The sequence below is a fragment of the Aulostomus chinensis genome, chromosome 17 (genome assembly GCF_037954235.1).
Source record: "Aulostomus chinensis isolate RoL2024-O1b breed Wild chromosome 17, RoL_Achi_v1.0, whole genome shotgun sequence".
In the NCBI taxonomy this organism is placed as follows: Eukaryota; Metazoa; Chordata; class Actinopteri; order Syngnathiformes; family Aulostomidae; genus Aulostomus; species Aulostomus chinensis.
The window spans coordinates 20,814,923-20,839,431 of NC_141336.1; the positions used below are offsets into that span (position 1 = coordinate 20,814,923).

Here is a 24,509-nt window from a genome sequence, read left to right on the forward strand (position 1 = left end):
TGTCTTTCTACGGCCTCCACATCACGCAACCAAACCAAAAACTTCCCCGACGTGCTTTTTTTCCCCCGATCTTGTCCATGGTCGTGCGTCTGCGGGAAAAATCCACACTCTGATGTTGGCTTGATATTGGTACATGAGCAACATCTCATCTGCTCGTAAAATCAAATACAAGAGGCAAACTGTAAAGGGGGTCCCAACGTGTTGGGATCATAAAAGCGCTCAAGCAAAGACTGAAGCCTGGCTCTCTATCAAAGATTTATTTGGGCTTTTCTGACAGAAAAAGTTGAAAACTGTTGATTTGCAACATCGTCGGTGATTTCGTACAGTGTTAGAAAGGTTAAACTCCAAGTCAGGGCAGAAAAATTACACAAGATGATTCCCCCTCAAACAAATGCTACAGTATTCTTGTTTTAAGAGTTGCTGAGGTACGCGTCAGAGAAGGTTGGCTGGAGGAGACGCTCCTCCTGGCCTAACGTACGCTAAAGCAGTTACACATGAGAGCCCAACATCGTTTTCCAGTCTGTTCATGCTTCTCATTGGGAGTTGAGGTTGGGAAGATATAAGCAGGGCTCGTTTTTGTGCAGTGATAAAGAAAATAAAAATTCCCGTTTTGTAAAAAGTCAACAAGTCAAGATCTCATGGGTAAACTATGATTAAGCTCCTTGATGGAGCCGTCAGCAGCCTTCTGGGCAACATCAGCAAATATTTACAGGGGGAAAACAAAAAACCAAAAAAAAAAAAAAAAACAGCATGAGGAGACGAGCTGAAACTGGTTCCAGTTACGACTCCCATCACGTTTCACTGACGCTCATTGAGAGGTGCTGGGAAACATCTAGAAAACAGAACAGGAACAGGAACATATCAACAGCTCCGTCTGATGCAACACTGGTATCTGCACGTCTCCTCCTCACCTTTTTTGACAGCGCGGGATGTTAGAAGAGCCCGTTGACCTGCTCAGTCACAGGATCCAGGTCGATGTCATAGAAACACGGTCTGGTGGGCAGACCGGGGATGGTAGGCATCTGGCAGAGTGAGAGTGAGAGTGAGAGAGAGAGAGGGAACGTTTTATTACAGTTGAACAGTAAAGAAGGTGCATTGTGGACGTTCACTGATATAAAAACAAACAATGCGCGAGTTTTTTGAAGCGTCTGCTTTGTTTGACAGTCCAGCGTCGTACTGAAGTGGGATGAATGGACTGAAAAATCAACGTGAGATCAATGAGAGGTTGAGAGCTTTTATCCTGGTATCAATGGGGCTTCCTGCCGTTGACAGCTCAGCCAGCACTTTGCAGCTTGTTTTTGAAAAGCGCGACACAAGTAGAAGTTTTACTATATCATTATTATTCAACGCTGGCATGGTTGGTCACACCCCTGTCACAGAATTTGATCAGCATTACTGAAAGCTCACCGTGCCAACCAGCGGGAAGAGGAAGCCAGCGCCCACACTGGCTCGGATGTCTCTGATTGGCAGGATGAATCCCGTGGGCACGCCCTTCTTGTCAGCCTCGTGGGAAAGTGACAGGTGAGTCTTCGCCATGCAGATTGGTAGGTTGGCAAAACCCTGCGGCAGAAAAGAGTCGACGCCGTCTTAGCTAGTGGTGTTGTCTGTACCCGATCGTGAGGATGGTTGACGGACAGACGAAGAAGTCAGCAGATGATACCGACCTGTTTGGTGTAGAGCTCCACCTTGCGTTGGGCCTCCGGGAGAAGCTCGATATCATCCGCTCCGTAGATCTTCTGGGCGATTACTCGAATCTTATCACTGATGGGGAGCTACAAAAGGAACGCACTGATATCAGGAAAAAAACTTAAGTTCTAAACAAAGACAATTAGTTCCACCCACATCTGCTGGTTTATGTGTCTGTCAGTAGGATTGAACAAACACTTCTTCCTTGGGTCAGGGAAAGGCCTCATAACTGCTGGTGGGTTAACCCTAACCCTGGCAGAGGTATGGACCAAGGTACTGGGCCCACTTTATTTTCTTCTTCTTTTTACAGGAAAACAAATGAATGCACATTCAGCTGCAAGTGTCGACAAATAAATCCACACATTTTGTTGCTGATGTGGCGTATTTACCAGGCCGTGACCTGCTGCCTTGGTCGGGATGAGAGCGCATACCTCCAGATCATAGAGGAACTTGAAGCTGCTGGGGGCCTCGGAGGCCCTCTGGACAGCCTGACCCAGGACCACAGCCCCGGCTCCACCCTCAGCCCAGTGGGTGCAACGCACAGCATCAAAGGCTCCTGCAGCTTTAGCCATGGTGCAGACCAAATCCAGCTCTGCCTCGGTGTCGGTCCTGCACGGCAGGTCAGGAACACGAGTGAGATGACGGGGGTTGAGGGAACTAAAATGGTTTGAGGAGCTTCTTCTTTAATCGGTACTCTTTTGTCCTCTGCTATTGGTTGACTTAAACATCAAGCAAAGAAAACATTCCTTCATTTTGATCCTGCTATTTTCTCGTTTTCTTGGACAGAAAACTATGTTTATTAAGCAAAAACTCCAAGGCTGATTTTCATTCATTTAGGGAGGAGGGGCGGCGCGTGGCCCACCGGAAAAACACATCTAAATCAGGGCCGCAATCCAGATCAATGTGAACTCTCTTGGACATAGAAAAATGGAGCAGTTTGGACATTTGTGTTTTCTTTTCACGAAATATTACATTGATCTTTATGGAAAATTAAATCCTAACCCTAATATTGTGAGAAATATATCCCGAAATATGATACTGTGACTTGTCAGTTCACATTTACTGCAGAGCAGTGATTTGTCGGCTAGTAAGGTTGATCAGTGCAGCTCCAACTGGAATAAAAACAAGCAGTTGTGTTCATCCATCACTTACTTGAAGGCGTTGACGGCCACAACGACAGGCACGCCAAAGTGTTTCGCGTTCTCTATCTGCTTCCTCATGTTGCTGCAGCCTTTCTCCAGCAGCTCCAAGTTCTACAAGCAGGTATACACGCAGACACACGCCATCAAATTAGCTCCTGTGTAGTCAGTGACGGGCGGCCATTCATTGCTCCACAGAGCAGGCTGCTTGTTACCTGCTCGATATACTCCTTTGGCAGCGGCATCCCGGCAGTGACCTGAACGAGATACATATGTCGTTTTTGTGACTTATAACAATAATGAGCTCACTATTATTGAGCTGTGTGAAGCAGGAGAAGTGCGACTGCTTCGAGAAAAACTCCGAGATCAAGAGTACATTTCCTGTATTTAGAAGAAGTAGAGCAAAACTCACCGTCGGTCCTCCTCCGTGCATCTTCAGCGCTCGGACAGTAGCCACCAGCACCACCACGTGGGGTCTCAGGCCTGAGTATCGACACTTGATGTTGAAGAACTTCTCCATGCCGATGTCGGCGCCGAAGCCAGCCTCCGTCACTGTCGGGCATAATCCACAGCGGTTGGAAAAGATTCACAGTGGGAGAAATATCGAGTGATAATATCTGCGATTCTCTTCTATGAGCCATCCGTTACTGTCATAAGAAAAAAGTAAAAACACCAATTACATGGAAATGAAAAGCGGCATTTACCAACAAAGCCTTCAGGTCCAACCAGTTTTAAAGCGATTTTGTCAGCCAGGATGGAGGAGTTGCCGTGGGCGATGTTGGCGAAGGGGCCAGCGTGGACAAACACAGGGTTTCCCTGAGGACACAGACAGCTCAAATATGACTGACATGACAACAACACGCCACCTCTTTGTCTCGCACTTCAGGAGAAGAGACCAGAAGTGTGGAAGGAGTGAACGTTGTGGTAGACATCTCTCTGGGTTGGAGGAGTCACACATGCGCCCAGCTTACAGCATCTTCATGTGTTCACACTTTATAGACACGTGCGATTAGCATGCGTGTTGCGAACAACCCACCTCCAAAGTCTGCATCAGGTTTGGCTTGATGGCGTCTTTCATCAGCACAGTGAGAGCGCCACACACACCCTGCAGAGAAGCACTGCGTCATCGCCTTTCCTGAGTAATTATCACCTACTGCACGTGTTTTCAACTTAGGAACTGAGTTACCGACCAGGTCTTCGGTGGTGATGGGCTCGCCGCTGCGGCTGGTGGCTACGACCATCTTGGCTAGACGCTGACGCATGTCCTCCAGGCTGCTGGTGAGGGCCAGCACCGCCATGATCTCACTGGCCACTGTGATATCAAACTGGGCCTGCAGGATGAGGAGGAAAGACAAATGCGCCTCCCTTTATCGACAAGAATGCTGCTGATAGGAAAAACGACACCGGATTTGAGAATCGTCATGGGATTTTTTTTTCTCGATCAAATACTTTACTTTATTCATTTATCTTGCTGCTAAAGCATGGCATGTTGATGTAGACACACAATGGTTGAGCATGCAGCAAGTTTAAAAGTTTTTACTGCAACTCTCAAACATTGTGAGCAATTTCTGATGTTCAACACTGCGTCTTCAGCTGAAGACGATGGATGTTTCATGTTTACCTCTCTTGTATAACCTTTCTCAGTAGGCGACTGACCGATGGTGATCTTCCTGAGGAATCGGTCATTAGTATCCAACACTGAATAGAGACACAAACATGAAGCCAGATCAGGACGCTTGTATATTTATGCATAGTTGTGATCCTCATAACATTTACAGTTATGAGGAGCACGAGTCCTCGCTGATGTCCTTGCCTCTCTGCCAGGTCACCGAGTTTGGCTCAATGTCCAGGCGTGCAAAGCGAGTGATTTCTTCCTCAGTCAGAGTCGAGGGGTCCGTCTTCTCTATGCCCAGTTTCTACAGACAAAAGCAGAAGTGTCAGGGGTGCGCTGTCACCAAGACTGTTAGTTAAGCCTAAACCTTAAGTCTTACTTTTAGTCGGTTGATCTGGACGGGGGAGAACTTCCTTTGGCCTCCGCTGAGAGGGACCAATCGATTGTACAGAGCCTTGAGGTGTAAACACGAGCAAAGTCATTAAATTGTACTTTATCATTTTGTCACAGAACCTCAGACAAAGAGTGAGAGCCCACCTTGTCAGTCTGCGTGGACTCGTGGAACATGCGGGCGTCTATGGCAGCAGCCACCAAGTTGTTGGCGGCTGTGATGGCATGAATATCACCAGTCAGATGGAGGTTGAACTAAAAAGAACAAAAATGAGATGCTTTGACCAGTTTTGAAAAATGAAAAAAAAAAAAATTTAAACTGGAAACAGCAGAGTTCTCTCACCTCCTCCATGGGGATGACTTGAGAGTATCCACCTCCTGCAGCACCACCTGCAGACGCAAGACAAAACTACAGATACGTAAACCTGGATTATATTGATTTACACGGCAGCAGCATGTGACCTGTGCCACCTCTGGCTGAGGGTCAGTTTTTCCAAAGATCACCTTTAATTCCAAACGTGGGTCCCTGCGATGGCTGGCGGACGTTAGCAAACACGTTGAGCTTCATGTGGGCTCCGAGTGCCTGGACCAGGCCGATGGTGGTGGTGCTCTTTCCCTCTCCCAGGGGAGTTGGTGTGATACTGCAGACACAGACTCCTGTCACGTGGTTGTCAGCAGGGCCTCAAGTGATTTTTAAGTGCCAAAAAAAGTATTCCACTTTGCGATCGCACAGAAAACAACTGAACTGAATTCTAATGTCTGTATACACTAAATAGTACAAAGTACAAACTATGACAGAAAATATCTGGAACACACAAAGGGAAGACAACACTTCAGGAGAGTGGAGGCACGTACCCAGTGACCACCACATATTTGCCGTCCGGCTGGGCCTGCAGGCGTTTGACAATACTCAGTTGGACCTTGGCCTTGGTTTTGCCGTAGAGTTCCACCTCATCAGAGAGGAGACCCACCTCCCTGGCCAGACAGTCGATGGGCTTGGGCACACAGGAGCGAGAAATCACGATGTCACTGTCGCAGTCATAAAGGTGACACATCCGTGAGATTTCTAACGTGAGGCATAGAGTGTTTCCGTTATCAAATCTAACAGATCCTTCATGTGATGCAGGAGGAGCAGGGAGACGAACCTCGGCACGGGCTTCTGCAGGTTCAGCTTGGTGTAGGCAATATTCCACTTCCCCGGTTGATGGCTCTCCAGGAAACGCTTTGCACCCAGCACCGTGTTCTGCACACAAATATTCGGTTGGTCTGATGGTTTTCACCGGGTTAAACGAGTCATCACATCATCCTGGACAAAAACTGTATGCATTTAACCACCAAGCATACTCAAGCAAGCAATTAAAACCCCCAACAAACAGATGAATAAGAGGGCACTGATATCCAGAGCTGCACCCTCTGCAGACGGAGGTAAATGTGTTTGCTGTATTATTAACAGTCTCGTTAAAAACAAATTAAAAATACAACTTATATGTCCATTAATACTGAACTGATTCTGCTGGTCTGACACACAGTAGAATATCTAGCATTCACCTTCAACTTAAATATCAAAAGAACATCAGGGGTTCGTCCTACCGACATCAGCATGGCAACAGTCATGGGTCCCACACCACCCGGCACCGGGGTGATGAAGCCGGCCTGCTCCTTGGCTGAGGCGTAGTGGACATCACCCACCACTCGCTTCCCGCTGGGTTTAGTCTCATCTGGGTGGCAGAAAGAAACCGTGAGGTGAAGTCCGACAGCATCCCCAAGAATGCTCAACCGAAAAGTAGCCAAAGGAAGTCGGACCTGGAACATGGTTGATGCCACAGTCGATGACCACGGCCCCCTTCTTGATCCACTCTCCTTTCACCATCTCTGCTTTCCCGATGCCCACAACCAGAATGTCTGCTTTGCTCACCTGGAAGGAAACGCGTGCAAAGCTCATTTGTTACATCACTTCCTGATACTATCGTTTACAACACTGGATGGCAGCAAAGATCTGTCATTCCGAGTATGTCAGGACTTGAAGTATTTACAGAGCCTCGGGACAAGTTCCACTGTACATCGCTCCCAAGTAAACCACATATTGACATTTTGACTGAGGATTCTAGTCTGCTCTCGCGAATACAGTTCACCTGGAGCTGAACTGAGCTGCGCGTCTCCTGTTTTTAGACTCGGCTTATAAACACATTTGAACATCAAAATATCGGTCGTGCTTTTATAGCCTCTGAATCTTTGAGATCGACTTGTCCGTTTCTTCCGGTATGACTGTCTACTCAGACACACTACATAGCTTATTTGCAGGTGGTTATTTCTTTACACCATAGTTGACATCATATCACAATAAAGGTCGGCAGCTAAGCGGATGGATAGATACTTAATTTCAATAAATCAATGCACAACTAAAAGATCACAAAGTGACGTGCGGAGGAGATACGGATGCTGTAGCAGACGAAATAATGCCAATGAATTTCATTAGCGTATTTAAACCAGGCTTTGCATAGAAGAGGATTACAGTTTTTTGGCTTTTTTTTAATTTGCAAATCTCCCAGTTAAACCAATGTGACAGATTAGGAATGTGAGTAGCTGCTACTTGCTGAAGGCCATCTAATGAAAGAGAAACAGCAGACAAACACGGTGCTGGTAAGTTGTAACTTTAAAGTTGGTTTGTTTGTTTTTTAGCGGAACTGCTGTACCTCTCCAGCAAGGTCGGCGGTTCTGGAGTGACAGGTGGTGACGGTGGCGTGGTTCCACAGCAGCAGGTCATGCATTGGCGCACCTACTATCTTGCTGCGACCAATCACAACTGCTCTCTTCCCCGCCACAGACACACCTGCAGAGAAGCAGCGGAGCCAGCAGCTGAATCAGATCAGTCATTTCTTTAACAGAGATGTTCCACGGCAGATTCTTTGACACGGCGGCACTGGTGCACGGGTTTGGATCGCTGCGTTTACCGGTCTGTCTGATCAGTTCCATGCAGCCGTTAGGTGTGCAGGGGATGAAGCAATCGCCCAGGTCTCCACGAGACAGCTTCCCTGCATTTATGCTCGTAAGTCTGTAAATACATCAAAACACATCTCAAATATTGTAAATTATACATAATAATGAAATGTTCAATATTCATGTATGATTTTTCTTTTAGTGATAATCGAAGGAAGCGATGAACAGCATAAACGACTGCGTCCACAACCACCTCAGAGTGTAAAGCCAGAGTTGATGCATGTTCGTACCCATCGACATCCTTTGACGGCGCCACGGCATTAGTGACCTTCTCCGTGTCGATCTTGTGGATCGAGTCAAGGGGAAGCTGGACTATGAGACCGTGAAAGGACGAGTTTTCGTTCACCTCTGCGATACTGTGAAGAATCTGGAAACGGACAGAAACACTTGGGTGCGTGTAGTCCGATAGGGTGGTGCAGACCTGGGACTTTATGAAAGGAACACACAAAAGTCTTTGGGAAACTTATTTACCCCCCCCCCCCCCCCCCACCAAGAGCCAGACAAGATAACAGCTACCCTTCGCTCCTCTGTGTGTGCATTAGGGGCCGGCTGACTGCTAATTATCTTAGCATAATGAATGATAGCAGGCAGGTAGTGTTAGCTTCCTGTGCCTCTGGAAAAAATAATCGAATAGATAAAGTTCAGCATTTTGGTTCTTCCAGAAGTAATCATCCTCTCGGTCATGGCAGCTGCAGTTCGCTGCTTTTCTTTTTGATGATTTTGATGAAGGTGTGCTAACCTGCCCACCTACAGTACGAACACTCATTGTGCTAAGCTAACTAGCAGTCAGCTGGCCTCTGGGGAGAACAGCAAATAAGCATTGCCCCCCCCCCAAAATGTCGACAATTTCCTTTCAAACAATAACACTTGCACATCCCCAACTCTCCCTTGTCTTACTGTTACATTCAGAACCACGGGCCAACTGCGTTTGAGTACATTTCCAAACAAACTCCCCCTCACCTCCTCCTCAGTGGCAGTCTTGGGGAGTCGCATGTGTGTGGCGTTTATTCCGATCTGTGTAGGCACATAAAAGTGAAGTGACCATAATAATCCGATGAAGATCATAAAATGAAGTAAAATAATGTTGTTTACCTCTGCTGCCGCCTTCAGCTTCATGCTGATGTAGAGATTTGAATCATCGCGGTCTCCAACCTGCAGAAGGAAAGAATTACCTTTGGGGTTAACTTGTTACAGAAAGAGATCATGTGACCATCAACAAAGGAGTCCCCCCCCCCCCATGCGACACACGGATGATCCACATCCTTATCTGCTGACCATCTCCAGTGGCAGAGACGGCATGAGAGAGCACACGGCAGAATGAGCCGAAATCGAAACATCAGGAAGTTCCCTTTTGCACGGTTGGTCCCCGAGTCTCACACTTACCTGCAAAACCACGAGGCCGGGTCTGAAGTTGGGGTCCTGGAGCTTCATCTGCTCCACCTCCTTCTTCAAACGCTCCCTCACCTGCCTGAGGGAGGAGAACAAAAAAAAAAAAATCAAAGCAGTTTTTAACTTCTACCCTAATAATCTGGTACTAAAGCATCTACCAAAGCTTGCATAAAGATTTTACTGGATTGATATGCACATTTAAATTATCGTCTACATGTCTTAAGAATCTGGAAATCATTTTCCAAATGTATGTACACAACTCCAGGAAATCAGTCAGAGAGAGAGAGAGAGCAGAGATACAGCAGTGACACCAAGTTTGCTGAACCTTTGAACAAAGATAGAAACTGATTTCTTTTGTTATCTTTTCACAGAATAAACATTCCACATCTACTGTAATCTACGTCTATCAGCTCAGCAGGTGAACAAGAGAGGAGCCACTATGAAGGCTCCGGAGGAGACCTCGTTTCAACTCCAATGTGAGGGGAATCACAATGTCTCTGTGTTTCACTCAGACTACCGTTAATCATAAATGCGTGACACACTTTAGTGCCACTAATTTCGGGCAACTTTCATGTGGCTCAGATTGCTGTAGCGGACGTGCGACGTGATCTACATCCTAGAAGGTTTGGGGTTCTGTCCAACTCTAAATGTAATTAATGCTAATGCACTTTTTTTTCCCCCCTTTTCAAATTTAGGTTAACAACGTTCATTGAAAGCTAGTGCTCATTCATTCAGTCAGTATGAATCCAGCCACTATTACATAACAAGGACCCTCATCAATAACAGCATGTCAACCATGACAAGTAGAGTTGTTTATGCTCTGATCACCACAAACACCCTTGAGTTATTTATTCTCCTGAATCCATTAGGGCCAGTTCGTCCAGCACAATCGATGTAATAGCAGCCGTGGACAAGCTGTGGAGAAAATGAATGTAAATCCTCCTATTGAGGACACAGGAGATTTGAGGAGAAGCTGCATAGCCTCTTTGTGTTGCATCAAATTATTACCTCATGAGTGCAGTGAGGGGGAGTTAACAGGGAACAAGCTGTCATGTCTTGTGACAGGCACATGCTAATTAATGTCCTGCACTTTATTTCTTAAGGGAAATGCCAGTTTGGGTCACTGTTCGAACTTTTTGATAATCAAACTTGGAGCAACGACCGCAACATACTCGAGGAACCCGTTTGCAAATTGATCTCGTTCCAACCGCTGACAGGGTTCTTGTGTCACACAACCCATTTTATTATGTCTTTCTCTGTGGGTTCTAGGACACGAACGCACAACTGAGGACACTTGAGCAACAGGTCAAAGATCACAACTTCTTTCATAATCCCAGGATCAGCAGCAGGATCTGCAGTTCTTCCTGACAAACTTTCCAACGACTATCAGGTACCCCGTGCACTTTGAGTCAGAAATCCAGCGTGAATCCTAACGCAGTTACCCACAATCACGGGTAAATGTTGTTGGCACACTTCAGTCACGTGGCCAGGGACTGGCGCTACCAAACTTTTGCTTTTAAACGTTCATCCCGCTGCTCTCAAGAGAGCCAGACAAGCTTTCTGGACTGTGAGTCGTAACTGTATGACCCGTAAGGAAATTGTGCAAAAAAAGCTGAGAAGACTACGACGTCATAAGACGTCGAGGTTAATTCAAGTTGTTGCTGTGACTTTACACGACTAGTTAGCTCCCTGGTTAGCAAAGGGTACCATGCTTTGCAAAGCTGGCTAGATAGATTTTTAACGGCTGCACAGACATAGCGGATAAAATCAGATACTTACGCTGAAACCTCTTTCCCGCTGATAATTTTCGCTGACATCTTTCGGTAGTCTGAGTGTCCGTGTGCCAATGGTCGTCTGTTCTTCTCACTCACTGCCCCTCCAACAGGAGACACACCGCGGTGGCTCCTTCCAAAAACCCTTTTCAAAAAAAGTTAGTCAAAGGCGGGTGACGTAGCCGCCGTTCTCAAATCGAGCGCTAAGGTAAAACATCGCCGTGTTAACTTTCGTGAATAGGAGGCTGCGTAAGCTATGCCCTCGACAATGGGCGAGACCAGGAAGAAGGGCGGGGCTATGAATAAGCTGTCAACTCTCACAGCCAATCGCGTGCCTACGACAATACTCTGAAAGAATCTATTGGCCAATAGAATTCCTAGTTCTTGTTCACCAGGAGGGAGAGGTCACTGAATGGGCGGGGCTCCCGTGGTTGTAATTACAATAAGACTCAGCAGATGGCAGCACATCTCCTGGACGTTACGGGACAAAAAAGAAGACTAAATATCAACAGCAGCGTTTATGTGGGTGGAAATGGACACATCGCAAGGTGTCATGATTTAACGATATATAAATATGTATGTATATTTACAACTAAATGCCGGTAATACTGTGATTAGTTTCCTTTGGCTTTGAGTCCGCCTTTAGACATGAAGAGATACAGAGAGCAATGGAGAGTAGACTCAGTGTTTTGAAGGACTCCGAAGACATCCAAACGCAATTCTCAAACACTCAGAACAGTCTTCACCTCGAAAGGTAAAGTGATAGCGGTTGCTTTTCCTTAAGCAAGCAGTTTTTTGTTTTGGTTTTTTTGGGGGGGGGGGGGACTCTTGTTGCAATTCAACATTGCATGCCTTATTTTTCTGTAACTTGAAGCTAACTTTAGTTGAATAGCCTCTTTAATGCTAAAGTAGCTAAAGTCTCAAAACTGATGTTCCCACTTTAACGATATAACGACCGAACCGGACCTGACCCACAGTCGAACTGGCCCAATTATTTTGTGTGTCTTCAGGTCAAAGACGCTGTTCCAGGAAATCCGCGCTTCCATCAACAACCATGACGAGGAGGACCGCTCCTTCTGGAGGCCTGTGCTCCCCTGGGGTGGCGTCTACACCATCAAGGCTGGCAGGAAGGCGATATCATGCACCCCCTTGTACGTCAAAATCAACCTGAAAAACACCTGCACCATCGACGGCTTCCTCATGATCCTTTATGTGATCCTGCGGGACAACCAGGGTTTTCCTCGAGAGCTGGCCGTCTTCCTGGGCAGGCAGTTTGTGGAGTATTTCCTCTACTTAATGGACTCCTGTGACTACACCACAGTGAAGATGCTGTGGATCTGGGACAGGATGTCTAAAAGACAGTACCGCTCAGAGATCCACCGCACTGAACTGATGATTGACCTTTTCGGTAATGAGCATGAGAACTTTACAGAGAACCTGGAGAACCTCATGTCCACCATGCAGGAGAGTTTATGTTCCAACTGGAGCTGTCCAGGCCGCTTCCAGGAATTCCTCAGGACTACAATAAATGTCAGGTATACTGCATTCTGGCAGTGTTGCATCAGTAAGTTATGATGAGAAGTTTTATAGTTTCACCCTGTCAGCATCATCAACTAACAGTTCCACTGAGAGCTGTCTGTGCAGTTTATACAAAACCTGTGTCAGATGGACTTGACCACCACCTCCCCTTCAAGGGAGTTCACCTCACCCCCCTTTGACAAGTTAAATAATGTGACATTGCGATTCTTAATCCTCAGTCTTCAGTGCTCTGTGCAGAATCTTCATTGTGTGTGTGTGTGACGTGTTGTTGTGCGAAGTGTCTCAGTGAATGGTGTGTGGTTGGACGGCTCCCACATTTCTCATAGTTTCACTGATATTTGCCTGCAGCCCTCCTCATGAGCTGCCTCACAGAGACCCCATTCAGTCGGCGGTGGATGAATTCTTCTGCCCCAAGCTCTTACTGTGCACACAGCTGGGGTGAGACATAACGAGGGTGCTCATTAACTCCAATTCAACTGAGTGTTATTCCACTTCCGTGACCATTTTTCTTTAATCATTATTATTTATTTTAAACAGGTGTGACGGTCTAAGAGAGTTCTCCCAGAGGGTTTTCTGCCATGGCCCGCCACCTTTTGTCATTCTCAACATGCAGCAGTGGAAGTCTGAGGAGTTGTCTTACATCCCCTACCACCTGGCCCTCTGCCAGCAAAGGTGTCACACCTCCGCAGCGTGTTTCCATTAGCTCTGCATGCAGGAGCCTGCTGCCGCCACACACACTGGTGCAAACCACAACCGCGTCACCCTGTTGTAATGGCAATCAATTTGGGCCAGAGGCTTCAGGGCAGGATTTTATCACATTTCTTTGCCATACGATACAGGACATGATGAAGTGACTTTTTCAAAGTAGAGCAGGTTTAGCCTGATGAAATGTACGTCATAGTAAACATGAGAAAACTTAATGTGCAAAAACTGAATCAGAACTGCTTGAATCAGAATTATATTTGAAATGTTGCAGGGTTAGACTGTCACTGAACACAGTGGATGTAGTTCCCATAATATCATATTAAAAATATGAAGTACGTACAAGTTCTTGTGTCACTCACTGAACAGGAACATACTGAAGTTTAGTTGCCATATTGATACGGGCGGCTGGAATATCGAAAGAGTATCATAAAAAAATCCCACTCCACTGTATTGACTTTGTTGCAAAGCCCTACAAGCAATGTTACAGCTTCAGTACTGGGTCTTTTTTTCAATTAATTTAACATGAAAACAAAATAAGGTCCTGCATTGTAAAACGGTTGAAATGTAGCAGGCTCGTCTGCAACGTGACAGCCGCTGGAGTTTATATTATCATGGATATAAGCTGCGACAAGGATCACTCACCTGTAAGACTAACTTGAGGGCTGAGAACGTCCTGGTGTTGGAACATCAAGAGCGACCTCCACAGAGGTCGTGTGACATCATGAGGTCAGAATCCGAATGTGGGTTGAGACTAAAATTGACGGTTACTCAACTTAAGCTCTGTCTTCCTACCAAATTTCACCACAGTCTTCAGAGTAAGGCTGCTAACAGACAAACCAACACTGGTGACCACGATATTTCTGCATAGTAACTCAACTGCTTTGTACATGTCGTTTTTTCCTGTTTGCAAAAATGCATTTATTTTCACTTCACAAGTGTTTTTTATTGGGTTTTTGTTTTTGTTATTACCGCAGCTGCGCTTGTGTGTTTCTCGCTAGTATCCATGTTCTCACTGGTAGTTGCCTGGACAGTACAAAGAAAAAGGTGCTAATGATTAATTGAAAGAGTGTGAAGTGTCACGAGAAAACTCGTGTTGCGATTTGGCAATAAATAAATAAGTAAATAAAAGTGAATCCATAAATCTCATAAACGGAGTGACTCTCATGTCGCCAGGTACTTCCTAGAGGGCGCCACACTCTTCAACAAGGAGGAGCATCACTACTCTGCAGCTTTCCAGGTTGATGGTTGCTGGATGCACTACGACGGCCTGAGGAGCGACAATCTGATCCTCTTACACAAGCCACCCGAGCTCCTGCTTCTGTCCTCTCTGGTCTATATCCGTGCCTCCGACAAGTGACCTCGTCAGAGCTGAACGCACAGACGAAGACAGGCTTTCACTTCCTTCCTTCGGTTATTGATCCCCTGTAATCATGTCTGTCTTCCTGTTTTGACTTGTAATTCACGCATCATCAGTTGTTTCCTCTGGCCTGCTTCCTAAGAACACGTGTTCCATTCCACCTGAAAGCTTAAATCGCTTGGAATCCAAGAGTGTAATGGACTAAAATAGTTCCGAGCTAATTTTCATTCATGGTAATGCAAGCGCGGACCGCTCGTTATAAGCATGTTCACTTTCCTTCCAATCAAGCAGCAGCCTTTTGTAAATGACGCTGGGAGCTTGATTCTGTCACTTCGGAAATTTTTTTTTACATATCAGCTCTTTTCTACAATTAACTGGCGCTTTTTAAAAAAAAAAAATTATACTGATTTTAGGATTGAAGAAACACAAACTGCCATGTTTGGCCAGAGGGAGCTTTTGTACAAGCGTTTTAACATCATGACCAAATGTTAAAGGTGTTTATTTTATCCCGTTTCTTTCACTGCTGCATCACATCGTTGTGACTCCAGAATGCAAGAGCCAGCCACATGTAGTTAGCGTGAAGCTAATCGTGAAACTGCAATTAAAAATTAAAGCTGCAAGCAGCGTTGTTAGGGCCTGAGCCCCCGCGCGGCCGTAGGCCGCGTCCTTGACACTGGCCCCAATCCAACGGTGTAATCGGCAAATCCCTAGGCCTTGTAGTTTAGGAGATAGGAGCCTCAGTGCGCTGCACAGTGTGACTGCAGAGCTGAGAGCAGAGCTGCCAGCTGGCCCTTTAAGAGCCCCTCCCCCGCTGCACTGTGTCTGATCTGTGCTAGAGTGGAGAGAGTGGAGGATTAAGAGAAATGTAGTGTGTAAAAGCTGAATAAGTTGGCATACGTTGGTCAAAAGTCACACAAAATACCATATTTTTGTAGGGATTTTTGTCAGGAATACAGTGGTGTGTTTTTAAAAGCTGTGGAATGTATGGTGTAGATGTGAGAAGCATTTGTTTGAGAGTATGTACCCTGAGAGGACACGCTCTCCCCATAGACTTCCATTGTAAGGCGAAAAGTGTCTCCCCCACTTTGACGGCTCATAAAATCCAAACCGAGCGCGTAGTATATTAACCTTGAACAACTTTTAATCAGCACAGTTGGGAGAGTAATGTGTGAAAGTTTGGAAGACCTGGCATTTACGGTTTAGGAGGAGATAGATTTTGTTCGGGGCGCAAAATTGTCCAAAATTAGACATTCGTGTCCAAATTGTGGACATCCTGTTACAGTTAGGTCAGGGGTGTGAGTGTATGATTTATCCGTCTTGATGAGACGAGTTCAATGGTGTTTGTCCCATGTCTGTAGGACATTCCTACAGTCTGTGGCGTGGTTTTTTGTGTATGTAGGTGGCGCTATTGAGTAGAGCGCCTCTTTTTTTTTTAATTATCGAATTTTTCGCCGCACCCGATGTGCTTACCAAATTTGGTGAGTTTTCATGCATGTTTAGGGGGTCAAATTCACTTTTGAAGTGGCGAGTGTGACTTCAAAACATAATAGGGTCTTCGCCAGGGACTGGCTCAGGCCCTAATTATAAAACCTGGATTAGTGAGCGTGCAGATGGATAGAAAGACGTGGGTTATACCAGACGTTGCTGGACTGTTGTGCTGTTTTCTTGCTGTGGCCGTTTCTGGGTCACAAAGCAGTGATGGAGCAGGAGAAAAAGTACACCTTTGTGAGCCGTACATTTTTGTGAGTACTTGAAAGGCAAAAATACACTTTGAGTGAGGTATCCCTTTAAACTAGAAAGTCCAGACACAAGCCTGTTCAAGGCTGTCTGAATTTTGCCATTTTGTACACTAAAAGTGCCTCCAGAGCACTGAGCTGACAGCATCACCCTATAAAGTCAAGTATTTTTAATTGTGCGCATCACAAGAATGGCAATCTTAAGCGGTGTCATCGTTTTCATGTCGTGTTTTTTTCTATGCTTTTTTTTAAAACGCGAATAAATATTTTTAAGTACAATTTGTGCTGATTTATGTTGCACCGCACGGACAGACAAAACAAAGAGGAAGCAGACGGTACCTTTTAAGGCAGGCATTTATTTTAAACTGGGCACAACTGCACCACACAAACAGACTAAAAAGTTATGTAAAATGTTTTCAATCAAAACATGATCAAATGTGAAAGGCTACCGTTTGCACACCTAAGGTTATCTTGTACTTGCAGTATTAATCCACAGGATATAAAATTCAAGATCATTACCTTACTCCAGACATACAATGGGAGAATGTAAAAGAAGCAGAGTGGTAATTTGGCTAACATTGACATCAGTTTCAAAGGACGTTCTTGCAGACACAGAGTGGCAGTCTGTTCCAAACCAGGTGTTACAGTCATCCACTGGATTTCTTTGAACAAGCACTTTGGTGAGAGTGGTGGCAATGACATTGGTTAGGCCATAACAATAATTTAAAAAAAATAAAATAAAAATGCGTACAAGCTCAGTTTTAACATCCCTTTTCTTTTTGCAGATTCACGTTTGCAGATATTCATCCCCCTCCAACCTCATCTCTCCACGACTCATCGTAGTAGTTAGAATACACCTCAGAAATCATGACAGTGTAGGGGGACGTGATGCTGGGCGGCTGGGGGGTTGTCATGACAGCAGCACATAATTACGCCTGCGTGATTAGTGCTGTAGTAAAGTGACCAACAAAATCCATCACAAAAGACTTGAGAAACAAAAATAATTAGCACAGAGACAGACTAAGGGACATTAAAAAAAAAAAAAATTATAAATACAAGTCATTCGCATATTTCTAAAATAAAGTTTTCACAATTCAGCTCCTACGATGCATGTGTTACTCGTTCAAAGTGGGCAGGAAATCGAAAAGTACTACAGTATTGATGTTGATGCAAACAATCTGAAAAGGTCTCGTCCTTATTTGCAAGGCAAATGTAACTAAATTTCTCTACGTTCAGGAGAAGTAATAATGGTTTTACCATCACATCAAGTAGGAGGAAAAAAGGAAAGCGTCATATCCTGTCTTGTATCCTAAGACCTCTCTGTGGCTAAAACTACAATTGTATGCGCTCCAAATGTGGCTACTCCTGAATGAACAAGACATTTTTAATCTACAGAAATTTAACATTTGCCCTGTAAAAACAACCCAGCATGCACAGTAAAAAGGAGTCTATGACACCATGTGACATTCCATCAGACGAACACGTTACCTGCCAAAAGTGTCAATCGACATGAGATGCCTTGGCTTCTGTAAGAGACAGACAAAGACATAACAAATGTCTTATTGCATTATCTAACTGCTATTAGCCTAAATTAAAACATATCTTACAATGTGTACCAAAGGGTTTGGTAAGTGCAACGCAGAGCTTAAGTTCGTGTGCAACCATCAGTGCACAACTAGAACATTAACAGTGACCCAAGCGGACACCCCACACGCAGTTGTGCGGTGCCCGTCCGGCAGTCCAGACACCCTCTCGCAGCCCAGAACCAAACAGGGGGGGGGGGGGGCAAAATCTCCCAGGATGCAGGGCTGGTGGTGACAGTGGCGACATGGCCTGAGTTGGCTAGTGTAGCCCTTGGTGCGTTATCACCCATTTCCATGTGACAGCATGGAAGGATGCTAGTCCCTTATTGAGAAGAATAAGAGGAACATTTTGACATTGTGGCACACAAGGGATTGCGTCTCTAGCACTGGAAGGTGGGAAAGATGTTTCAAAAAGAAAAAAAGGGGGTTACGTTTTGGCACTTCATTCGATTTGTAGCCAAGGTCTTGCTAGTGAGCATTACAAGTTTGTGGGCGGGCCAATCACATGCAAGGGGAAAAAAAACCCAACAAAAAACCTAGTTTGTTCCTGCACGACTTTGTACGGGTGACAGGTAGGTCGACGACACTGAAGCATGCGTATATGCTGCAACAGGGTTAACGTGTCAGGTAGATGAAGCTTAATGCACAAACGTTTGTCTTTGTTTGATCACAGGCTTCCCTTTCAGACTTGTTTATTGCATGAGTGGGGGTGGGGGCTGAGTCAATGCTTTTTGAACGCACATAAACCCACAAACTAAACACCTATAGCAGAAATGTAGCAGATGCGGCGCGGAGGCTGACCCAATTGTGTGAAGCAACATAAACAGCTGAATCCTGAATCCTAAATATAGCACCAGTTGGTATAGTGAACAGACCAAAGGGTGCAAAGAGCCGAGGTTCAACGTTAATGAGGAGGAGCAAGCGTGCGACCTGCTCTCTGCTAGACGCAACGTCTTCGACGGCTCTGAGGATGAATAAGTGACTACAGGCAAACACTTGCAGGAGAATTCATCATTCAGCTCTACATTGTCCCTGGGAATGAAACAACATACACATCCGCACGTGCTCGCGCGTGCACACACGTGACCCAGTGCAGTTAAACATTTACAGGCAATGCACTAGAGGATATATTCATATCTATATATTTCATTTCAACTATTTACAAGAGAGAAAGGCAGCCCTTTGAGAAAATATAAAGATTCCAACTTCTCTTTTTTGTGAAGCACTGGTTTTGATGCAGAACTCCTGTGTCGCTAAACACGAGCATCGGTTCTGCACGCAGACAGGAAACGAAAACAATCCTATTCGACATGCACGTACCCCTGGAGCATACACACGGACATACACACTACATGGCCAACAATCACATGTTCATACGATACACAAGCAAACTGCAGTGTCCTACAAAAATGAACACATGGTTCTAGTTGCAGCAGGGAAATTAAAAAAAAAATTAAGTGCTAAACAAAATAATGGCATGAAGGAAACAACAAATTCTGCTAGAACAACAGATTTTCTCTCGCAATCCACTGGGAAATGGCTCCGAGTCCTCATTATGGTCCAGCAGCAGTGGGGCGGTCGTCTCCACGTAGCCGTGACGACAGCCATCGAATCATGTTCCCTTCTCGGCTGCACACATTCAGCTCTTCCTCACCTCTGCAGCCGTGTGTGGTCCCCTCTGCCAGCCAGCTAGCCCGGTACATCCATCCACCCAGCAAGGCTACATGTCCTCTTGTGTTCACGCTGACGTGCAGCACTCCTTTGCACCTGGAGGATGAATGCGGGGAAGGAGGAGGAGGAGACAACAAAAAAGAAACGTCTTCGTGTCTAATTTCTCTTATTGGGTCCTAGCTGGCTGGGCCATGGGTCAAAGGGAAGTCAGACCAAAGTTACAACGGCAATACATCATGCCGCTTGAGTCCAACCAGCTGTCGGAGATGGGGTCATAACGCTGGACAGTGTTCAGGTAGGACGACCCAGAGTGACCTCCCACCACATAGAGGTAGTTGTCCACGATGGCAGAGCCCACACCTGCAAGAAAAGCACACCACAGGCTCAACTGATGATGCCATGGCGCTTTGACGGAGGAATGAACTCCAGTGGTGTCCACTCTTCATTATGTTGGCCATTAAAATCTGATTAGCTTAGCCAGTGAGTCTGAGCAACAGAACCTCTTTGGTCACTATTATAGGGAAGTCAAGAATTAAATGCCTACAAACAAAATTTAAAAACAACAACAAAAAAAAAAACAGTTTCAAGGCAGTGGGTGAACTCACCAGTGCGTGGATCGTTCATGGGTCTGCAGGCTGTCCACTGGTTCTGGTGGGGATCATACCGCTCGATGCTGGACAGGTGAGAAACTCCATTGTGTCCACCGACCACAAATATGAAGCCGAGCATGACGCCAACTCCGAAGTTGATCCTCTTGTCTGCCATGGGTGCTACCATTTCCCAGGCGTCCTTGCTGGGGTCGTACCGCTCCACGCTGAGGAGAGCAGATGGAGCACCATTACAGCCAGACTTGAGAATTCACAGCCACCCAAGGCTGCTCTAAGCTCAATGCTACACCAGTCAATCAAATTTAGCCTGCTCAAAACACGCTCTTCCTATTCGTTTGGCATGCTTGTTGAGGCTGATTGGTTTGTCACAGATTAGTTGATATTGGTAAAACTATTTAAAAAAAATTAAAAAAAAAAAGTATGGATTTGATGAAGCTGCTAAAAAGAATTGAGAAGTCACCAAAGTTATTTGCACGTGAAGCTGAGGGACAAAGACAAACCCACAAATGGGAACCTCACAGTGGTGCGAGAGGAAAGGCAGCAACGATAACTGACAGTCCATCAAACAATCACAGATGGTGAGCTACAACCCAAACAAAGTCATTAGGATTCATCCTATGAGGGCTGCCAACATGCCTAAAAAAACACAAATGGCTGTAGAAAGCCTTTTGTATTTCGGCTGCCTGGTTTTCAGAAGAGGAACCCTGCCAGACATACGTATGAACTATCAAAATATATATATTTGGGGGTTAGTTGCAAAAGGCCCAACACTCACTGGAACACTGGCAATATGTTTTTTGCAGTATGCAAGAACATCTAACTCATTGGGGACAGAGGGAAGAAAAAAAAAAAAAGAAATCAGTCCCCAGAGATTCTCTGTCCAAACACATTCTCCTGAAGGGTTTTGGGAGTCAAGGAAACAAGCAACAGAGACGCTGCTCTCTAGAGATCCACAGTAACAACAGAGGTCTCACCAGCAGCAGCAGCAGCAGCGCTCAGGCACACACTCCATGAAACTTCAGCTACCACTCCTGTTAGGACTCCTCTCCTCTCATTAACAGACCCTGGGCCATTTTCTCAGCAACACTTGACATCCTTCACCCGACTGCCAGTTCTATCAAATAACTCACAGAAGACCAAGCTAGGAAGACTTAAAAAAAAAAGGGCTGGAAGCTCTTCACTGGGAGTACAGACTTGTGCAAAAGGGGAGTGGTGAGGCATCACAACCTGATGCTCTCTATAGGAACAAGAACAGGTGCTGCATGTTTTTCTTTTGCAGTCACAAGTGCGAAGTAGCTGAGAAACGTACGTAAACATGAGTCTTCCCTACCTGTTCATATGGGCTGGTCCATAGCCTCCGATAGCATACACCATCCCATCCAGCACAGCCGTGGCAAAGCAGCTGCGGGACTTGGTCATGGGTGCCACAGGCTGCCACTCCTTCAACTTGGGGACGTATTTCTCCACCGACTGGAGGTAATACTGGCCGTCGTAGCCTCCCAGGGCATACAGCTCTCCAGCCAGGACCACCACCCCAAGGGTGCTACGACACTCCGCCATGCGCTCTACAGAAGACCAGGTGTTGCTTTCGGGGTCCCAACTCTCCACGGTGCTCTCATGCCGCCTATAGCTAATGCCCTGTCGCATGTGCGTGGCGATGCCCCCCACCACGAACACCTTGTGGTCTAGCACTGCGACTCCAAACTCGTATCGGGGGACACTGAGAGGGGCCAGGCCTATCCAGGAATCTGTCTGAGGAAAATACATTTCCATACTGCAAGAGAAAAGATTAATACCCAATAAGTTAGTAATTTCTCAGAGAATGTAATGAACAAGGGCTGGGTGATACAAGCAAAATAATATTTGAAAATCTGGATAAAATACCTCAATTCTGATATTTTGGCACTGCTATGTATACCACAACATATATATTGAAGAAAAAAAATACATGTAGTGCAACATCCATCGTGATTTCCATGTATTGCCCAGCCCTACAATGAAGACACAAATTTTCAATGTGGCTTTTAAACTTTCACCTACATATTGTTAGCAATACCTTTCTAATGTGGCGAACAATCCGGCCTTGCCTCCGACGGCGAGCAGCACCTTTGGGGCACACCTGGGCCGAGCAGATAGCACAGTCTGATAGGAGAGCCGGTGCTCAGGCATGAAATGATATTTGAGGGCCTCATTGAGCAGGTGCTTGCACGCGTGGTCATCTCGTATAAGGTGGTTGGCTTCATATAGGCGAGTAAGAAATTTGACGCTAAGGAGTGGAAGGCGTACACAGTGCAGCAGCTGAGCTAAATGCTGCTGTCTTTCAGTCACATCGTATTTAATCCACGACTCCAGGGCGTAAAAAACAGTCTCCTCTGTGACCACCTTAAGGCAGTCGTTGGACACTATTTCATCCAGCTCTGCCCTCGTCAGTTCAAAAAACTCCTCAGTCTGACAAACTTCCTCAAAATTCTCACAGATGAACTTAGTCGCAGCCAGGCACAAATCATGACAGCCATAAGTCTCTGCAAAGCGGGAGATGCCTATACAGTTCCCAGCATCCAGTTGGCTCTCTAAGAAGGAGCAACACTCCTTAAGTACTAGCTTGACCTGGAGTAAGTTGGCAGCCGGTAGCAGAGATTCCACCGTTTCCTGGGAGATAAACACTGTGCCAGTGTAAGCGTACTCAACGATGGCCTAGAAAGGAAAAAGCAACATAAAAAATGTTGTAAATAAAAAGGTACGGCACATTATTTAATTGGTGCATTGACTGTGGTGTTCTGGCTCCAATCCTACCTGCAAGGCAGTCTCATCGATGCACTGGAATTCAACCTCAGAAGTCTCCTTCTCCGACAGGTTACCTGTGAACATGGCCTTGAAGTACGGACTGATACTGGCCAGCACTACTTTATGGGCATGAATCTTGGCATCACCCACGCGGAGGACAATGTCACATAGTTCGTGATCCTGCCGCAAGAGCTGGAGGCCTTGCAGCAGCTGCTCGGAGTGTGGTCGCGTGAGACTGGCAAACATATAGGACTGGTCCTGCTGGTCCATCTGAGAGAACAAATCCATGCGTAGACACTTTGTAAAGGCTACAGCATCATAGGGATTCTCTGAGGAACTGTCATGGGACCATTGGAGATAAACGAGGGAAGTCCTGTCAAATTTACCCTGATAAGTCAATAAAACATGCATGTGAAACATACGTAATCATTTATTGAAGGTGTGCTACAAATCCAGACATTATTCAGAGACGCTATGTTAGCTGACCATTGCAGGACAAGCTAAAGAAGCATGATTTTTTTTTTTTTTAAATCTAATGCTAACGCTGCACGAGTGGTAAACGTGTTTATAGGTTAGCCTCGAGCAAACTGACAAAATTCAACAACGTGTGCGATTTTTAAAATATTCATTAACAGTAATGTCATTTGCTAATTTGTAGTCAGGGGGCCTCGTCTTGATTTGTGAACGGAGGACATGGTCAGATGAGAATTCGCTTGCTAACTCTTAGCTTTACATCAGCAGATAGCTACAGCGCAAGCTAACAGTGTAAAAACCCAGCAACAGCCAGATTTTGCAGGGACGTTTTCCTACGGTTAACCTATTTTACAATTCCATCTACACCGACGAAACCAGTGGATAGTGACAGATGTTGATTTCCAATGAATACACTGAGCCTATTTCTGAATTTCATTGCACTGCAGTCGGCGCTGCTAAAAATAAACACGGTTACTGTGGCTAGCTGCATCATTGATTGATATACAGTAACATGGCTGACAGATACAAAACGTCATTTTCCAGCTAGCTTTAAGATCAAAATTTATAATGTAAAATAAGGAAATCAGACCTGTAGTTAATAGTCCGTCCGGTGTGCCGCTGTAGTGACCGATTTTGCAGTGACGGAGTTCAGCAGTGACGAGTGGGAACCCCGGGCGGCTCTGTGGAAAACAACTTACTGCCAACCAACCTAGCCACAAAGCTACAGATGGGCTCTTATAGTAACGAGCAATGCGAGCAGCGCACCCACTTCCGCTGCTTTCAAAATAAAGGGATTTTCACAATAGAGCTAGATTAATGTCCATAATAGACATACTAATAAAATGCTAATTATAGAGAACTCCACCCATGGTTCTTCTTAATACTGCCTAGTTTATCGTGCTGGAGGGCATAACACATGTATTATAATAGCCATGAAATAGTGCCCTAGTGAAAGAAACGTTTTCTTTAAAATTCTAAATAAGGAACATGAAAAATGTACTGGCTATAGAGTTTACAAGCATGGTATGGGTATATTAAAACTGAATTATTTACTTTCAAATGTATTG

The 24,509-nt window shown here is 45.5% G+C and overlaps 3 protein-coding genes across 7 annotated transcripts; 1 reads left to right on the plus strand and 2 right to left on the minus strand.

Moving 5' to 3' along the window:
• Positions 1-224: 224 nt before the first annotated feature.
• mthfd1b (methylenetetrahydrofolate dehydrogenase (NADP+ dependent) 1b) lies at positions 225-11,153 on the minus strand. Its single transcript, XM_086181917.1, has 28 exons — positions 10,993-11,153; positions 9,208-9,292; positions 8,917-8,976; positions 8,785-8,838; positions 8,055-8,191; positions 7,779-7,879; positions 7,521-7,657; positions 6,631-6,742; positions 6,418-6,545; positions 5,973-6,070; positions 5,683-5,856; positions 5,332-5,468; positions 5,171-5,217; positions 4,975-5,082; positions 4,817-4,891; positions 4,639-4,741; positions 4,447-4,523; positions 4,016-4,156; positions 3,862-3,930; positions 3,530-3,641; positions 3,238-3,377; positions 3,041-3,082; positions 2,839-2,939; positions 2,118-2,295; positions 1,665-1,772; positions 1,408-1,560; positions 912-1,022; positions 225-832 (listed from the first exon to the last, which is right to left on the minus strand). The coding sequence occupies exons 1-27, from the start codon at positions 11,028-11,030 to the stop codon at positions 933-935; spliced, it is 2,805 nt and encodes a 934-aa protein (XP_086038043.1). The 5' UTR covers positions 11,031-11,153; the 3' UTR covers positions 225-832; positions 912-932.
• A 287-nt stretch (positions 11,154-11,440) lies between these two features.
• On the plus strand, positions 11,441-16,697 carry dorip1 (dopamine receptor interacting protein 1). 3 transcript variants are annotated; one of them, XM_086183758.1, is made up of 6 exons: positions 11,446-11,533; positions 11,604-11,739; positions 11,996-12,520; positions 12,873-12,962; positions 13,062-13,196; positions 14,403-16,697. In XM_086183758.1, exons 1-6 carry the CDS (start codon positions 11,506-11,508, stop codon positions 14,584-14,586), a joined length of 1,098 nt encoding a protein of 365 aa, XP_086039884.1. In that variant the 5' UTR covers positions 11,446-11,505; the 3' UTR covers positions 14,587-16,697. The 3 variants fall into 3 exon arrangements, with proteins under 3 accessions (XP_086039885.1, XP_086039884.1, XP_086039887.1); XM_086183759.1 differs by having other exon boundaries at positions 11,441-11,739; positions 14,403-16,696; XM_086183761.1 differs by lacking the exon at positions 14,403-16,697 and having other exon boundaries at positions 11,996-12,549; positions 13,062-13,112.
• On the minus strand, positions 16,665-24,327 carry klhl28 (kelch like family member 28). Of its 3 annotated transcripts, none has more exons than XR_015109919.1 (6): positions 22,978-23,258; positions 22,241-22,878; positions 21,515-21,958; positions 20,182-20,390; positions 19,560-19,936; positions 16,665-17,848 (listed from the first exon to the last, which is right to left on the minus strand). XR_015109919.1 is itself a non-coding variant. In XM_086183756.1 (6 exons), exons 2-6 carry the CDS (start codon positions 23,254-23,256, stop codon positions 19,773-19,775), a joined length of 1,734 nt encoding a protein of 577 aa, XP_086039882.1. In that variant the 5' UTR covers positions 23,257-23,305; positions 24,032-24,327; the 3' UTR covers positions 16,665-19,772. The 3 variants fall into 3 exon arrangements, 2 of the variants coding, with proteins under 2 accessions (XP_086039882.1, XP_086039883.1); XM_086183756.1 differs by adding an exon at positions 24,032-24,327 and having other exon boundaries at positions 16,665-19,936; positions 22,978-23,305; XM_086183757.1 differs by adding an exon at positions 24,032-24,325 and having other exon boundaries at positions 16,665-19,936; positions 22,978-23,238.
• Positions 24,328-24,509: the final 182 nt, after the last annotated feature.

What these genes read in the sequence shown, in the direction of transcription:
- mthfd1b (XM_086181917.1), bottom strand. Translation starts at nt 11,030, where the DNA reads ATGTCAGCGAAAATTATCAGCGGGAAAGAGGTTTCAGC. An exon ending in TGCACGGAGGAGGACCGACG is followed by an intron (nt 3,083 to 3,237) that starts GTGAGTTTTGCT and finishes TATCTCGTTCAG; the next exon opens with GTCACTGCCGGGATGCCGCT. An exon ending in TGGAGCTCTACACCAAACAG is followed by an intron (nt 1,561 to 1,664) that starts GTCGGTATCATC and finishes TTTCTGCCGCAG; the next exon opens with GGTTTTGCCAACCTACCAAT.
- dorip1 (XM_086183758.1), top strand. Translation starts at nt 11,506, where the DNA reads ATGTGGGTGGAAATGGACACATCGCAAG. An exon ending in AGGACTACAATAAATGTCAG is followed by an intron (nt 12,521 to 12,872) that starts GTATACTGCATT and finishes ATTTGCCTGCAG; the next exon opens with CCCTCCTCATGAGCTGCCTC. An exon ending in TTACTGTGCACACAGCTGGG is followed by an intron (nt 12,963 to 13,061) that starts GTGAGACATAAC and finishes TATTTTAAACAG; the next exon opens with GTGTGACGGTCTAAGAGAGT.
- klhl28 (XM_086183756.1), bottom strand. Translation starts at nt 23,256, where the DNA reads ATGGATTTGTTCTCTCAGATGGACCAGCAGGACCAGTCCTATATGTTT. An exon ending in GGACCAGCCCATATGAACAG is followed by an intron (nt 20,391 to 21,514) that starts GTAGGGAAGACT and finishes TGCTCTCCTCAG; the next exon opens with CGTGGAGCGGTACGACCCCA. An exon ending in CATGAACGATCCACGCACTG is followed by an intron (nt 19,937 to 20,181) that starts GTGAGTTCACCC and finishes CTTTTCTTGCAG; the next exon opens with GTGTGGGCTCTGCCATCGTG.